The sequence below is a fragment of the Furipterus horrens genome, unplaced genomic scaffold (genome assembly GCF_987537825.1).
Source record: "Furipterus horrens unplaced genomic scaffold, mFurHor1.1.pri manual_scaffold_2, whole genome shotgun sequence".
Taxonomy (NCBI): domain Eukaryota; kingdom Metazoa; phylum Chordata; class Mammalia; order Chiroptera; family Furipteridae; genus Furipterus; species Furipterus horrens.
The window spans coordinates 10,841,360-10,858,365 of NW_028327172.1; the positions used below are offsets into that span (position 1 = coordinate 10,841,360).

The 17,006-nt window shown below is 36.4% G+C and overlaps 3 protein-coding genes across 3 annotated transcripts; all 3 read right to left on the reverse strand.

Moving 5' to 3' along the window:
• Positions 1-92: 92 nt before the first annotated feature.
• LOC150017840 (olfactory receptor 5L2-like) lies at positions 93-1,037 on the reverse strand. The gene has a single exon (XM_090267556.1). It carries the CDS (start codon positions 1,035-1,037, stop codon positions 93-95), a length of 945 nt encoding a protein of 314 aa, XP_090123682.1.
• A 10,093-nt stretch (positions 1,038-11,130) lies between these two features.
• On the reverse strand, positions 11,131-12,066 carry LOC150017841 (olfactory receptor 5L1-like). The gene has a single exon (XM_090267557.1). It carries the CDS (start codon positions 12,064-12,066, stop codon positions 11,131-11,133), a length of 936 nt encoding a protein of 311 aa, XP_090123683.1.
• A 3,526-nt stretch (positions 12,067-15,592) lies between these two features.
• OR5D18 (olfactory receptor family 5 subfamily D member 18) lies at positions 15,593-16,534 on the reverse strand. Its single transcript, XM_090267558.1, has one exon. The coding sequence runs from the start codon at positions 16,532-16,534 to the stop codon at positions 15,593-15,595; it is 942 nt and encodes a 313-aa protein (XP_090123684.1).
• Positions 16,535-17,006: the final 472 nt, after the last annotated feature.

Sequence of the window (17,006 nt, forward strand, 5' to 3'; positions counted from 1 at the left end):
CACTCATGATGACCTACTCATTGGCTGCTCTCCCCTCCGACACTGCAGCCCACAGATTCATCCCGCCACCATGCTCCAATCTGAAATATTCTTTAGGAAAGTATTTTGGATCTCACCACTCTCCTGAGAGCTTCTTTCACGTCTTTGTTCCTTAAACTATAGATCAAGGGGTTCAGCATAGGAATCACTGTAGTATAGAACACCGAAGCGACCTTGTCAGTATCCACACTGTTGCCAAAACTTGGCTGGCAGTAAGTGAAAAGGACAGTTCCTTGTAAAACAACGATAGTTGTGAGGTGGGAGGCACACGTGGAAAAGGCTTTGTGCCGTCCTTCTGCAGAGCGCATCCTCAGGATGGTGATGAGAATAAACAAGTAGGAGGTGAAGATGATCACAATGGTAATGATCTCAATGAAAGTAGATTCAACATATACCAAAAGTTCATTCAGAGTGACATCAGAGCAAGCAAGAGATAAGAGAGGGGGCAGATCACAAAAGAAATGGTTAATCACATTTGATCTGTATGATGGGATCTCAAGAGCTAAATACAAGTGAATCAGAGAACACACAGTCCCACAGAGGTAGCAGCTAGAAACCAGCACCATTTGGAGCTTCCGGGACATGGTGACCATGTAGAGCAGTGGGCTGCAAATGGCCACAAAGCGGTCATAGGCCATCACAGTCAGCAGGAAGACCTCAGTGATTCCATAGACACAAAATAAATAAAACTGCACCATGCAACCCAGGAAGGAGATGACTTTGTCTTCATTTATAATATTAGCTAGCATCTTTGGCACAATGATCGTGGAGTAGCAATAATCCACAAAGGACAGGTGGCTGAGGAAAAAGTACATGGGAGTGTGAAGTCGAGAGCTGACCTGAATCAGTGCGATCATGCCCAGGTTGCCCAAAACCGTGACTCCGTAGATCAGTAGAAACACCATAAAAAGAAAGACTCTCAGCTCAGGGGCATCTGATAATCCAAGAAGAATGAACCCTGTCACAGCGGTGCAGTTCCCCTCCCCAATCGACTCCATAGGTCAGGTTGAGAAAGCCAAATGATAAATTTTGTGTGTCTTCTGAAATGGGAATAGAGAAAAAAATACACATTTATATTAACTTAGAAAAATTACATTGATGTCAAACACAATGTATTTGAAATACAATTCTCAAATAATCCTAAATGTTCAGTGTGACAGCAGTCCCACTGGTCAAAAGTATCAGCAGGAATGTGTATGATCACCAGCTGTCATCTACCACATTAAATTGAGGTGATGAGTTAACTTAGATGCTTGATGGAGTTTGAGATAGATTCAATGATATACTTTGGAGCCACAAGTGATCAACTCCTGCTCCCTGAAAAAAGTAAGAAATTCTGTTCAAGACAAAAGCTACTGTAATCCTATGCACACTAATTTTTTTAGGTCAGTCTGCATTGGCATAAAGTCTCAGCAGGTGAGGTTCTGTGTGGTTTTATGTTGGGGAGCTGACACATCTGTGAGATTAGTGGCTCTTGACTTCTCTATGAATTTCAAAGTATGCAGAATAAAAAGAGATTAAAATATATACTGAAATCCATCATCATTTTTAATTGTCAAAACCACAAAATGACTTAATTAATTATAGTAGCAGTGATAGTGATAAATATCAATAATGACTCAGAAAGATATAACTCTTGCATTAATTTTTCTGCAAAGCAATTATACAACATATTTTCAAAGTCTTAGTCATGACAATAATAAAAGCTATCTGATATGTTTTTGAGAGATTTTATTTTTGCATGCTGTTATAAGAGATGTTGTATTATACTTACAAATTGTGAAAAAATATATTTAAAGCTAAAGTACAGCATTATTTACCACACTCACAATGGGAAAATTGTCATAAATATAGAAATTGTTAAACTATGACATATCTTATCTAAAACAGAAAGTTGCCATGTTATTTGAAATGATGTTATGGAAATGGTTATATTTTTTAAAATACCTAGCACACTTGGTGTATATATGTAGATTTAAATAAAATATATATGTTGAGGTATGAATGCATATGGTAAAAATATCATATGTTATCACTTTAATTTGACTACAACCATAGAAGGGCAATCCATTCCTCACACTGAGAAAGAGGTGAGTGAAAACTTTCCCAGGTCACTCTAGTAGCAGGTTGAGGGAAGTGGCTACATTGTATATTCTATAAGTCCAATGTACAATAACATTCAGACCTGTCTTTAAAGCAAAGTCATATGGAAGGTAACAAGTTTTATTCTCTGCCCTCCTTCCTAGAAGGGTACATCCATGATGTTATATACATATTATGTAATGACAATTGAGGGAAAAAATTCTGGACTGAAAACAGAACTTGGTATTTTCTCCATAACTTGAACTAATTTTAAAAAAGTAAAAACAAATCATTTTGCTAAAGTCATGATTTTCTCATTACTTGACCCCCCCAAAATGAATTATTTATCCATGTCAAAGTTAAAACAGAAAAATCAACTTGGAAAGATTTCTTCATAATGTTCTAGGTTGATAATAAGAAACTAGTTTATGGTAAAATCAAAAACAAATCAAAAATAATTCACCTCATTTACTGAGCAGAAATATTCTACATGTCCCGATTCCCCATGACCAACTCAGGGACTCATGAATTCAACCCTCAGAATTAGGGTGACAACTAGAAGCTCTTTTATGGTTATAAAATTTACATTCCATGATAGAAATTGATGTGGTTAAAGGTAGAATGTGGAGCGAGAGAGAGAGGGAGAGACTAGCATTTGTTGACTCTGCATTCTTTCCTACACGTGAACACCTAATGTTCCAAAGGAAATTGTTCTAATTTCACCATCAACTGTCTCTCAGGAGAAAAAGGCAAAATATTTGAAACAGTAAGTGCATAGGAATATGGTCTGTTAAATCATTCTCTAATTAGAACATAGATGAGTTAACTATATCTTTAAAATAAGTGTTTTCTGGGAAATATATCCATTTTAATTTTCAAGTTACCAGAGCCTAGCATCAACTAACAAACCTGAGTGACAGACATATCCTCCCTGGTGCTGAAGATGTTAGGAAAAGTACCAGACACTGTTAGAGACTTATACTGCAATTTTAACCCCTGGGGAAAGGGTCCCTTAAGTTCCAAATCAATTCTTAACCTTCAATGCTACAAAAATAAGTTTACCTAAAACTACATGTGGTATAGGACACTTAATTAATCTCGATGGAATATCATCAGGAATTTTTAAAGTCCTATTTTGTGAAGCAATTGTTTAAAAGCAAACATGTTTTCTTCCTGATTTCATGATGCTATAGAGCTTTCCATCCTAGTTTCATATATGTGTGTCACAGATCATATTGCCATAATAAAATAACATGAATGTTCTTGTTAATTTCCCTTTCTTATAATGTTCCAGAATCTCCAAAATTCCAGCATGGCACAGTGACTAAAGCCGCACCAGGATCCCTTCAAATACTAGAAAGGAGATAAGTTACTGGTCAGAAAAGTATTAATATTGTGCCCTTCTCAGGCTCTTGTTATATGTAAAGATCTATTCTAAACACTATGCAATATTACCCCACTTAATCATCATAATAACCTATCAAGATAACAATCTTTTTACCAGGTCTGCCTTACAGCACAGATGATAGAGGCACAAACACTGAGTGTAACTTGGAGAAAGTCTAAATAAATCACAGAAAAAAGGTCCCATGCTGCTGTGTGGCTTTCCCCAACCTTATGACTGCATAGTGGAAAGGCAGACTCCTAGACAGTGCTGAGGCCACACTTTCTGAATGCATGTCTAATGCCAGACACTATCAAATGATCACAACATGATCTGTTCTAGATTTCTTCTTCTGACTGTCTAATGTAGGCCACAGTTTCTACTAGTCTATGTGTATCTCTGTGTATATAAACTTTACAAGCTAAAATACCATATACTAGACTTAAGGTGGTGGAGGAATAAGTGGAAGCTACACAAATCTGCTCCCAGGACCAATCTGGAATTACAAATTAATTGTAGAGAAATCATCCTAAATAACCAACAGAATACTAGCTGGAGATAATCCTTATAACCACTTACAGACAGAAGAAACCACTTCACCACAACAGGACCAGTAGAGAGTGCAGAGAAGCACAAAAGGGCTGCTTGCATACCCATAGGCATCAGCTGAAGTTCTGGAGGGATATTTCAGCTCCAGGGGTTGGTCTTGAGAAGTGTGGAGTCTAAACTCCAAGCTGAGTTCTCCACTTTACAGCACCAAAGCTGGGAAAGAAATCCACAGAACATCCAGTTCTGAAAATCAGCAGCGTTTCTGCCTGCCACCGAGACATAGCTGGAGACACAGAGAGCCTCTTAAAGGGCTAATGCACAAAATTCCATTTACAGCCACTTACCCTGGGTTCTAGCAGAGGGAGGGCAGAGTGGACTAGAGACACATGAGGAGAGTCTAGCACTGTAGCTCTGGGGAGGGAACTGAAGAAACAGCTACAAGAATCCCTTTGCTGGGTCATTTCCCATACTGCAGAGACCATCTTCCTCAGATAGAGTCTTCGCCTTGAATGGCATCATGCTGAGGGGAAGCAATAACCCTGCTCACAGGAATTACTCTGCCCCACCCTGTGGATCTTAATCCGGGCTGCTGAGAATAGCTTGAGGTCATATCACTGATTGAGTTTAACAACTAAGGCAAATCTCGGGGATCTGAGACTGTAGCGGACCATCCCTGGGCCCAGTGATGGTACCAGCCAGCCTTGGTGCACAGCCTGGTTCGTTCTGAAAACAAATCGGCCCAGCAGAGGGAGCCACCTGCTGTAGATTGTTGATAGCTCCAAACAGATTGTCCATGATGAGTCACAAGCAGCATTTGACAAAGATCTGCCCCAGAGTCTTTACAGATCACCTTAATACATAGAAACAAAAACAAAGGTGCAACCAAAATGAAAAGACAAAGAAACAGACCCCAAATGTAACAACAAGAGAGTTCTCCAAAAGAAGAACTAGATGAAATAGAGGCAAGCAATGTATCACATAGAGAGTTTAGAGTAATGATTATAACGATACTCAACAGCATGAAAAAGAGACATAGAAATCATAAAAAAGACCAGTCAGAAATAAAGAATGCAATACCTGAAATAAATAATACACTGGAAGGAATAAACAGTAGGTTAGATTAAGCAGAGAATTGAATCAGTGATTTGGAAGAAAAACTAGGGGGAAAAAAATACCCAAGCAGAGCAGCAAAAAGAAAAAGAGTTTTAAAGAAATGAGAACTTAAGAAACATTTTGGACAGAATGAATCATAACAAAATCTGCATCATGGGAATACTGGAAGGGGAAGAGAGTGAGCAAGGGAACAAGAACCTATTTGAAGAAATAATGACTGAGAACTTCCCTAATCTGGTGAAGGGAAAAAATACACAAGTCCAGGAAGCTCATTGTGTCCAAAACAAGTTGAACCCAAAGAGGCCCACACCGAGACACATCATAATTAAAATGTCAAGTCTTAAAGACAAAAAAAGAATCCTAAAAGCCACAACAGAACAACAGATAATTAAATTCAAGAGAGCGCTAATTAGACTATCATCTTATTTCTCAACAGAAACATTTCAGGCCAGAAGGGAGTGGCATGAAATATTCAAGATGATGAAAATCAAGGGCCTACAAACCAATGCTACCATTTAAAATCAAAGGAGAAATAAGGACCTGCCCAGACAAGAAAAAACCAAAGGCATATATTTACACCAGACAAGTACTATAAAAAAATATTAAAGGGCTTGGAAGATGGAGAAGGATAAGAAGAAAGAATAAGAAGAAGAAGAAAAAGAAGAAGAAGAAAAAGAAGAAGAAGAAGAAGAAGAAGAAGAAGAAGAAGAAGAAGAAGAAGAGGAGGAGGAGGAGAAAGAGAATAAAGGAGGAAGAGGGGGGAAAAAAGAATAAAAGAGTCCGACAATAAAGTGGCACTAAATATGTATCAATCATTAATCACCTTAAATGTAAATGGTTTAAATGCTCCAACCAAAAGACAGAGGGTAATTAAGTGGATAAGAAAACAAGACCCATATATGTGCTGCCTCCATGGGACCCACCTCAGATCAAAAGATACACACAGACTAAAAGTAAAAGGATGGAAAAAGCTATTTAATGCAAAGGAAAAAGACAAAAACCTGAGTAACAATACTTATATCCAATAAAATACACTTTAAACCTGAGGCTGTATAGTAAGAGAAAAAGGACACTACATAATGACAAACGGAACAATTCAACAAGAGTATATAACCCTAGTAAACATTTACACACTCAACATAGGTGCACAGAAATACATAAAACAAACCTTGATGGACTTAAAGGAAGAAATCAACAGAAACACAGTCATAGGCAGGGTCTTAACACCTCATTGACTTCAATGGATAGATTATCCAGAGAGAAATTCAACAAGGACACGGTGGCCTTAATAACACACTAGATCAAATGGAGTTAATTGATATCTTCAGAGCATTTCACCCAAAAGCATCACAATACTTTTCAAGTCTAAATGGAATGTTTTCTAGGATAGACCACATGTTAGGACACAAAACAAGTCTAAAAATTATTTAAAAGATTGAAATCATATCAAGTATCTTCTCTGAACACAATGCTATGAAATTAGAGCTCAATCACAAGAAGAACACTGAAAAACATGCAAAGACATGGAAGCTAAATAACGTGTTATTAGACAATGAATGAGTTAAAAATGATATCAAGGAAGAAACAAAAGATACCTGAAAACAAATGAAAATGAGAACAAACAAACCGAAATCTGTGTGACACAGTCAAAGCCATCCAAGAGGAAAATTCATAGCATTAGAGGCCTATCTCAAAAAAATAAGAAGAAACTTTACATTTAAAGGAACTTGAAAAAGTAAAACAAACAAAGCCCAAAGTGAGTAGAAGGGAGTAAAAAATAAACATCAGAGCAGAAATAAATGAAAGTGTCTAAAAATGATACAAATGGTCAGTGAATCCAAGAGTTGGTTCTTTGAAAAGATAAACAAGATTGACAAAACTTTACCAGACTTATCAAAAGAAAAGGGTAGGACCCAAATAAATAAAATCAGAAATGAATGAAGAGAAATACCAACTGACACCAAAGAAATACAAAGGATTTTAAGAAAACATTATGAACAGATATATGCAAACAAACTGGACAACCTGGATGAAATGGATAAATTCCTAGAAACATACACTCTTCCAAAATTAAATCAGAAAAAATCAGAGAATCTGGATAAACAGATTACACCCAGTGAAATTGAAGCAATAAACAAAAAACTCGCAGCAAACTGAAGCCCTGAACCTGGTTGTTTCACAAGTGAATTTTACCAATCATTCCAAGAACACCTCTCCTTCTCAAACTACTTCAAAAACTTTCAGGAAGAGGGTAGACTCCCAAACTCAATTTTGGGGGCAATGGGGTATAAGTGAACTAAATGTTAATTGAAAAAATACAATAAGAACATTTTTTAAATAGAAAAAGAAAAAAATTAATACTATATAATATTATCTTAAACTAAATGTGTCCCTAGGCTGAGGAAACATTCTCGTTCTCCATTCCCTTATCTTCTTTCACAATTAAAAAAAGGAAAAAAAAAAAACTTCGCCAGCCCATATTTCATGAATTTCCTTCATGTGTAGAAATATGTGGGTCAAAATACAAATAACTTGAGATGTTGGTGTTTTAAAGGCTGTTTTTTGTTAACTGAGGCACGTTATTAAAATCATTCTTCTTTGGTGAAATGTTTATGCAAATATTTTGATTGTTTGACTTCCTATGTCTGAGGGATAAGTATTCTTAATATATTATTGGTATAAAGCCTTTTATCAGATATATAAGCTGTTCCTTTGAGTCGTAAATTTTTGTCTACAATCCATTTATAGTTAATGTTTGCATATGGTATGAAGTATAGATTTCAGTTCATGTTTTTACATATGAATATCAATTACTCTTCATGACAATTTGAGAAAACTGTCCTATCTGAATAAATAACCTTGGTAGCTTTGTCAAAAATAAATCAACCATTATTCTGTTAATTTTTTTAGTTATTAACATTATTACATTAATAAATGTCTCTGTCTTACATCAGGACAAACACCGTATTTTATAATTTTGGTATTAACTACTGTTCTACTTTTGTTAAATTTAGTTTAAAGATTTTTTAATGTTTTTATACATCAAATTGTTTTCTTAATTTCACATTTGGGAATTATTTTGCTACTATGTAAAAATAAAATTGTTTTTCTGTTTTGATTTTGTATCTTGTGACTGTGATGAACTCAATTATTAGTTATACTGGTGTGTGTATGTATGTGCGTGTAGTGATTAGGATTTTCCACTTAAAAAGTATATAGCCTGTGAATTAAATTAGTTTTTCTACAAATCCAGATGACTGACTGACTTATTAATCTATCATCTATCATCAGTACTGAGAATGGACATCCTTCATTGTTTTTGTAATTTGGGGGAAAAACACTCATTCTGCAATCATTAAGTGTGATGATAGAAGCAAGTTTGGGAGGTTGAAGTCATTTGCTCTATTTCTACTTTGTTGGAAATTTTTATCTTGAATGGGATTTGGATTGTGTCAGGTATCTTTTCTGTATCTACTGAGGTGGTCATTTGGTTTTTGTGTTCCATTCTGTATGTGATCTGTTACATTAACTGCTCTTTATTTGTTAAACCATCCTTGCTTTCCTGGGATAGATCTCATTGATTATGATTTATTATCCTTTTTATGTATTATTGGATTTATTCTGCTAATATTTTGCTGAGACACTTTCATGTATAACTGTGAGGGATATTCTGTTGTGTTGTCTTTTCTTCTATTACCTTACTGACTGTGCGATCAGGGTAACATTTGCTAAATAAAATGAGTTGTAAACTGCTTTCCTCCTCTATTTTTGAAATGAATTAATCTTATATTAGATGTTTATTGAAAATAACCAGTGAAACCATCTGTGTCTGAATATTGATTGGAGGGGAAAATATTTTAGTTACAAACCCAATTTATTTTCTTATTATATGTCTATTCAGATTTTCTATTTCTTCTATTGTCAGTTTTGGGTAAGTTCTTTTTAGGAATTTGTTCTTAAAATCTAAGTTGACTAATTTCTTGGCATAAGTTGTTTATAATACTTATTACAGTCATTTCAATTTTTGCAAAGTTAACATCTCTCCTGATAATGTTAATTTCTATCTCATCTAATTTTCTCATTCTAATTCTAGATAAATTTTTGTCCATTTTATTGATCTTTGCAAAGCTAAAATTAATTGATTTTCTGTATTGTTTTTCATCTTTGTATTATTGGGTTATACTTTAGTCTTTCCTTCTTTTTATTTGATTTTTGTTTGCTTGTTTTTAGTTCATCTTTTTCCTAGTCCCCGAATATGAAATCTAAGGTATTAGTTTTGAGATATTTCTGTCATCTTAAAGATCTAAATTTTCCTGTTTTAAAATGTTATAAACTGTGTTTTCCTTTGCATTCAATTCAAAATATTTTATAATTTCCCTTGTGCTTTTAAAAATGTTTTAATCCTCACCTGAAGATATGTTTTTTTTTATTATTATTATTGGTTTTCAGAGAGAAAAGAAGTGGGAGAGAGAGAGAGAGAGAAAGAGAGAAACATTGGTGTGAGAAGCATCAATCCGTGGCTTCCCGTATGCACCCCAACTGGGAAACAAACCTGCAATCTAGGTATGTGTCCTGACCAGCATTTGAACCTGCAGACTTTTGGTGTATGGGGCGATGCTCCAACCAACAGAGCCACCCAGCCCAGGTACCTTGTGCTGTTGTTGCTGTTGTTGTTGCTGACATTTTGTTTCTTTAGAAGTGTGTTACTTAATTTTGAAATTCTCTGTTCCAGATACAAATCCTTTATCAGACATATATTACCTTTTTTTCTTTAGATCAGTTGTTCTAAAGCAGAGTTGGTTTCGAACCTACTTCCACCAATTCACCACCTGCCCCCTCCCAAAGCAGACACATGGGAGACACTTCACTGTGCATGAAAAGGTTTGATTATCACAACTATAAGGGGGTGTGGGGGACATCTAGTGTGCAGACCCCATGGGTACTGCTGAACAGCCTACAATGCACAGGATAGTACCTCACAAATGCAAGCCTACAATTTTCTAACATTATTGTAGACATAAGGAAAGAAACTTCATTGAAAGAGTAAATATAATGTAGAAGTTGACATAAACACAAAGAAAGCACAAATAAATTATCAATGTTGCATATAAATCAGGATTGAATGAAGAAATATGGTTAGACATATCAAGGGAGGATAAAAAAGCTCATTTCATCAAGAGCAAAAACACAAAAAAGAACAGACACAGAGGCTAGAAGTCCACCAATAAGTTGCAATAAGCATTTGACCCACATATAGTAAAATATGCATGATGATAAGAAGTAAAAGATAATATGATAAAAAATGACCAGAGACAGCAACAGAGAACTATTTAAGTCTGTGATTTTTCCTAAGCTCTTTACACATGATAATGTCACTTAATTTCCCTAAGATTTCTGTGACATAAATATTATTAGTATCTCCATTTTTAGTTATTAGTATCCAAAGTTTCAAAAATGTTAGACACTGCGATGACAACAAAAAATATATTAAAGGAAGCCAGAAATGAACAACAAACACAATATATACATATACAGAAATCTCATTCTGCATATAAATTGATAAAAGTGTGTTCTTCATTGTAAAATAAAAAAACTTTGACTTTGAAATAGATCATAGTTTTCATAATGGATCAGAAAGTATGATTCTCAAGAGTTCTTTATTAACCTCATGAAGGTTTTAAGCAAACTGATTGTGTGTGTATGTGTGTGTGTGTGTGTGTGTGTGTGTGTGTGTTAGCAGTCCATTACCCATACCAATTTAAAACAGTTTAGATTGAATAAAAGCAAAGAAGTATCCTGCCAATTTGGAAATATGCTCAACCCCACCCTGCTCAATTGCAAAGGCAAAAAAATAAGTGAATCAAAACACTCTCTCATAAAGACCTATGCTCTGGCTGTTCTCTCCACTCCAACACTGCAGCCCATGCTTCATCCTTCTTTCAGCCTCCACTTTGCAATACTCTCTAGGAAAATACTTTGGAGCCCACCACCCTTCTGAGAGCTTCTTTCACATCTTTGTTCCTTAGACTATAGATCAAGGGGTTCAGCATGGGGATCACTACAGCGTAGAACACCGAAGCCACCTTGTCAGTATCCACACTGTTGCCAGAACTGGGCCGACAGTAAGTGAAAAGGATTGTCCCGTGGAAGACAACGATGGCTGTGAGGTGGGAGGCGCACGTGGAAAAGGCTTTGCGCCTTCCCTCCGCAGAGCGCATCCTCAGGATGGTGATGAGAATAAATGAGTAGGAGGTGAGGATGATCACAATGGTGATGATCTCATTGAAGGAGGCCACAATGTACAGAAACAGTTCATTCATAGTGACATCAGAGCAAGCAAGAGATAAGAGAGGGGGCAGATCACAAAAGAAATGGTTAATCACATTTGACCTATAGGATGGGATCTGAAGAGCTAAACACAAGTGAGTCAGAGAACACACAGTCCCACTGAGGTAGCAGCAAGACACCAGCTCCACACAGAGACTCCGGGACATGGTGACCATGTAGAGCAGTGGGTTACAGATGGCCACAAAGCGGTCATAGGCCATCACGGCCAGCAGGAAAACCTCAGTTACCACACATGTGCCAAACAAGTAGAATTGCAGAGAACATCCCAAGAAGGAAATGGCTTTGTCTATGTTTAAGATATTAGCTAGCATCTTTGGCACAATGATCGTAGAGTAACAGAAGTCCACAAAGGACAGGTGGCTGAGGAAAAAGTACATGGGAGTGTGAAGCCAAGAGCTGACCTGAATCAGTGTGATCATGCCCAGGTTGCCCAAAACTGTGACTCCATAGATCAGTAGGAACGCCATGAAGAGAAAGACTCTCAGCTCAGGGACATCTGTTAATCCAAGAAGAATGAACTCTGTCGTGGTGGTACAGTTTTCTTTGCTCATGTTCTCACTTTATTTAGTTTGGAGGAAAATATTAAAATTTATACTCCATTTTATGATCCCAAATTCGCTTAAACTGTCTCCTAAAAAGACATAAAAATAAGTAGGACAGATAATATTTTCAGGAAATAAGACATTGCTTTTGTGACATTTAGAAACATCCAAATATTGCAGCATGCAAATGCATAGAGCTCACAGTTTAATTCACAGATAACCCAAAAACATTCACATCCATTAAGAGTCAATGTGATTCCTTAACCTAGTCCTATACAATTTAGGACCTGGAAATGAATCATTAGAAAGACATTAAACATTATTTAATTAGCAACGTCATTTTATGAAATACAAATCCCTTTCTTCTTGGAAAGATTGGAATCTCAGGAAATAATTTTTTTAATTATCATATTGTTTTCCACTGATATGATGAGAAGTATGTTTACTTAAGACTGATAATACTCAAGTATTTAGTTTTTATTTTATGGGTTAGATGGCAAAAGTAGCTTTTGTGCATTTTTTCTATGAAGTGAGTATAGTGATTTTATTAATTATATATTTATGTCAGCCATTATTTAGTGAATTGGTACTCTTGGATTCAACCCTCTTGCAACTATGACTCTGAAGCCTCCTAATAACCTATTTGACAAATGAAGTCACTGCTTTAAATCTATTTGAAGAATTAAGCAAAGATGTGAATATAAAGATAAACCATAAATCTCTATGGCTGATTTTAAAATATGTCCAATAAATCTAGTTTTACAGGGAGAAAAAAAGATGTGAATATGAAATTGTTAACAAAAATGTTTGCTGCCACATTGCAGCATTATGATAGTAAAACTTAAAAATAAAGTGTCAAGCAGAAGGGAAATGGTGAGAGTATGGTATGTATATTATGGAAAACTACAGAGCTATTAAAATATTTTTGAATAACTTTAATGACTTGAAAAATGACCATGCTGAAGAGACAAGTTAAAAAATAGTAAGCCAGAATGCATAGATAAGATATTATATATATATATGTACATAATTTCAATTGTATATTTAATCCTCACAACACACAACATAAAATATAAACATTTTATTCCAATCATTTTTTTAAACAAGCAATGTAGAAACTTGTTTGAATTCTCACAAAGCATAAGAATTATAGGGTTGACTAAGGAATTAGGGTGTGATTTTTTAAATAAGAGATGGGTCCATTCAAGGGCTTTGACATGTAGAAAATGACAGCAGAGTCCTGACTGGTGTGGCTCAGGGATTGAGCACTGGCCTGCAAACCCAAGTGTCACCAGTTCTATTTCCAGTCAGGTATATGCCTGGGTTGCAGGCCAGGTCCTCAGTTGAGGGTGCACAAGAGGTAACCACACTTTGATATTTCTCTCCCTCCTTTTCTCCCTCCCTTTCCTTCTCTCTAAAAATAATTAAATAAAATATTTAAAAAAAAAAAAAGAAAGAAAGAAAATGTCAGCAGAGGGTGAGAACACCCTCATTAATTCTTTCCCTCCTGGCCTTTGGGAGATATATACATGATACATGACTTTAGAGACATCAACTAATAATTCCTGGAGGAAAGAGAATCTGAACTAAAACCCAACACAGCCAGTTGATTGCTCTCATTCTTCAACGGATTTTGAAGAGGTGAAATATATGTGTCTTAAGAAACTTCGATTTAAAAACAAGTAATTATTGTAATGACATGGTTTTCTCTCTTCAGTGGCCAGTAAAAGTGAGTTGTTTTTTTCTGAGCTCAAAGTACTATATAATTCTGGAAAACCTTTTTCTGTTTTCAAATCTAAAGATGAAAAGTCAGGCTGCTGATTACTTACAGAGCAGTGGTTCTTAACCAGGAGTGATCTGTATTCCTATGAACATTTGTCAGTGTCTTGAGACATATTTGTTCTCATGATAGGGAGGGGTGTGCCTGACATCTAGCAAGCAGAGACTAGGGATGTGACTAAGCACTCTATGATGCAAACAGCAGCCTCCCCCACACAAGGATACACACACCAGGAACACATGCAAACACCAAAATATTATCTGGCCCCAAATGTCAAAAATACCGAGGTTGAGAAACCTGCTATGGAGAGACAATGCACACAGCAGAAATAATTTCTCTCCTTTCTGCTTCAGAGATGGTTCAAAGGTCTGTGTCTCTCCATGAACAGTGCTGAGGGTCCCTCTCAGCCATTCCACCTCAGAGCGACCATGAGGGGCACCTCCATGCAGGTTTCCTGGATGGAGTGAGGGTGAGAGAGTTGATAGAGGGAGGGAGAGAGAAATCAAGCATTCGTCCCAATTTGTTTGCACTCTTCCCTTTTACACTGGAAGCTGTTACAAGATCTTTGGTTCCACAAATTAGATTGTTCCCATTTCTCACTGAGACTGTTTCTCAATACACAAAGAGAAAATATTTTCACAAAGGAGTGTCCCAAACATGACATTTATTAAGACATGCTCTAATTTAGAGATGGATAACTACATATTTTTTAAAATGTCTAATGCTCTTGCTCTCCTTTGCAATTCTTTCTTCTCTTACACATGGTTATAATTACCTCAAGGAGAAAATAAAAAGAATAAGCTTCCAAATTCCAGAAAATATTGTGTATGTCCATGCTCACAAAAAAAAAAAAAAAAAAAAAAAAAATGTAGTCCAACCAACCAGCCTGTGAGATAGATATTGCCTCTTCTGTTTCTGGAGATATTATGATGGAAAATGCTATAGGCTTTATGCTTGTGTGTGCATGTGTGTTTGTGTGTGTGTGTATGTCCCTGGGGCCCCTGTTTCTTAAGCTTCCCTAAACAATCATTGATCTCTGTGGGACACCAACGAGATATCCAGAAAACACCACCATCTTGGGACTCAAATAATTAATGAGCTCTATGGTATCTAAAGAGGAGGAAAAACTTTTCCAACTTGGTACATATGATTATAGTTCAACACGATCCTTCAGAGTTCATGATGAATTGCAGAGCACTGCATTGCTCTGCGAACCAGAGATCACATTGACATTATGAAATCTGTAAACAGATCTTACAAACTTTGCCTGCCTTGTATTCAAAAGCTCCTTCCTCAAGGGCATAGGGTCTAAGATCACACCAAAGTTCTGCCAAATATCAGAAAGGGATGGGACATGCTGAATGTATAATATTTTTAGTACTTTTACAAAAGAAATTCATGTGTTTATTAACAGCCTAGCCTGCTCCAGGTATAAGAAAGGGGAATGAAATTACTGTTTACTGAGATTATGTAAGGCATTCCACATAACAGCTATATTATCTTTTAATCTTTACAATCGGATTAGGAGCTAGTTTATGTTGTCTCAAATTTGTAAATGAAAAATTAAAGTGAGAGAAATTGCTACTTTTTCCTCAGTAAGAGACAGAGTCAAGTTTGGTCTCTTTGAATAAATATCTATGTCCTTTCTTTTGCACAACGCCAGGTCTTCAATAATTTTTAAAATATCTTTAAAATGAACCTGTAGGGATACACTTTATTTGCATGCAATGGACAAATTCTACTAAAATAACATACTCAACAAGATAAGACCTTACTACCCATTAACTTGCTGACTGTATCCTTGACATCTTTATTTCTCAGACTGTAGATCAGGGGGTTCAGCATGGCAATCACCACTATGTAAAACACAGAGGCCACTTTGACCGTGTGCCTGGAGTTTTGGGAGTTGGGCACACAGTAGAGGAAGAGGATGGTGCCATGGAAGATGGTGATGGATGTCAGGTGTGAGGCACAGGTAGAGAAGGCTTTGCGGCGACCGCTGGTTGAACGCATCTTGAGGATGGTGACAAGGATAAATACATAGGACGTGAGAATAATGACTAGTGTGCTGACTTCATTAAAGGTGGCAACAATGAAAGTCAGCAACTGGTTGACATAAGTATAAGAGCAGGAGATGGAAAGCAATGAGGACAACTCACAGAAGAAGTGGTTGATTGTGTTGAACCCCTGAAATGATAGCTTCGTAGCAGAACATGTGAGTATCAAGGAACACACTACTCCCCATGCATATGACCCAATCACAAGCATGACACACAGTGTCTGAGACATGGCAACTGTGTAGAGCAGAGGGTTGCAAATGGCCACGAAGCGGTCATAGGCCATCACCGCCAATAAAAAGGATTCAGTTAACACAAAGATACAAAAGAAAAAGAATTGTACTATGCATTCAAGGAAAGAAATGCTTCTGTCTTCTATGACTAGGTTCACCAGGGTCTTGGGAGTAACAGTGGAGGAGTAGCAGAAATCCACAAACGAGAGGTGGCTGAGGAAAAAGTACATGGGGGTATGCAGTTTGGGGTTACTTTTGATGATAACAATCATCCCAATATTCCCTACAACAGTGACACTGTAGATGGCCAGAAAAATCAAGAAGAGGGGAACCTGCAGTTTTGGGTAATCTGAGAAGCCCAAGAGAATGAACGTGGTCCCACTTTTATTTCTCTCTGACAGTATCATGGTTTCTGCTTTTCAAAATCTGAATGAGTCCTGCGAAGAGAAATATTAAAGCAAGTGAGCGTATGAAAAGACTGGGTTAATATCCCTTACAAAACTGGCTAATAAAGGAAAATATTTTTAGAATTTCTTGATGGGTTTATTATGCAAGATACACTGAATGTATATTTTTAAATGTTACAATCATTTTTAAATAGTAAGAGCTTAGATACAAAAAGCAGACTGACAGCTACCAGAAAGGAGGCAGAGGGACAGAATGAAAGATGGTGAACATATTAACCAAAGAATATTTGTGCACAACCCATGGACATGGATGACAATATGAGGACTGACTTGGAGATGGGAGAGGCTAGGTCTGTGTGGAGGTGAGGAAAAGGAGGAAAAGCAGGAACAACTGTAATGGCATTAACAATAAAAAATAAAATTTAAATAAATAAAATTTTTTCTTTAAGTAATCAAATACAATTACTGAATT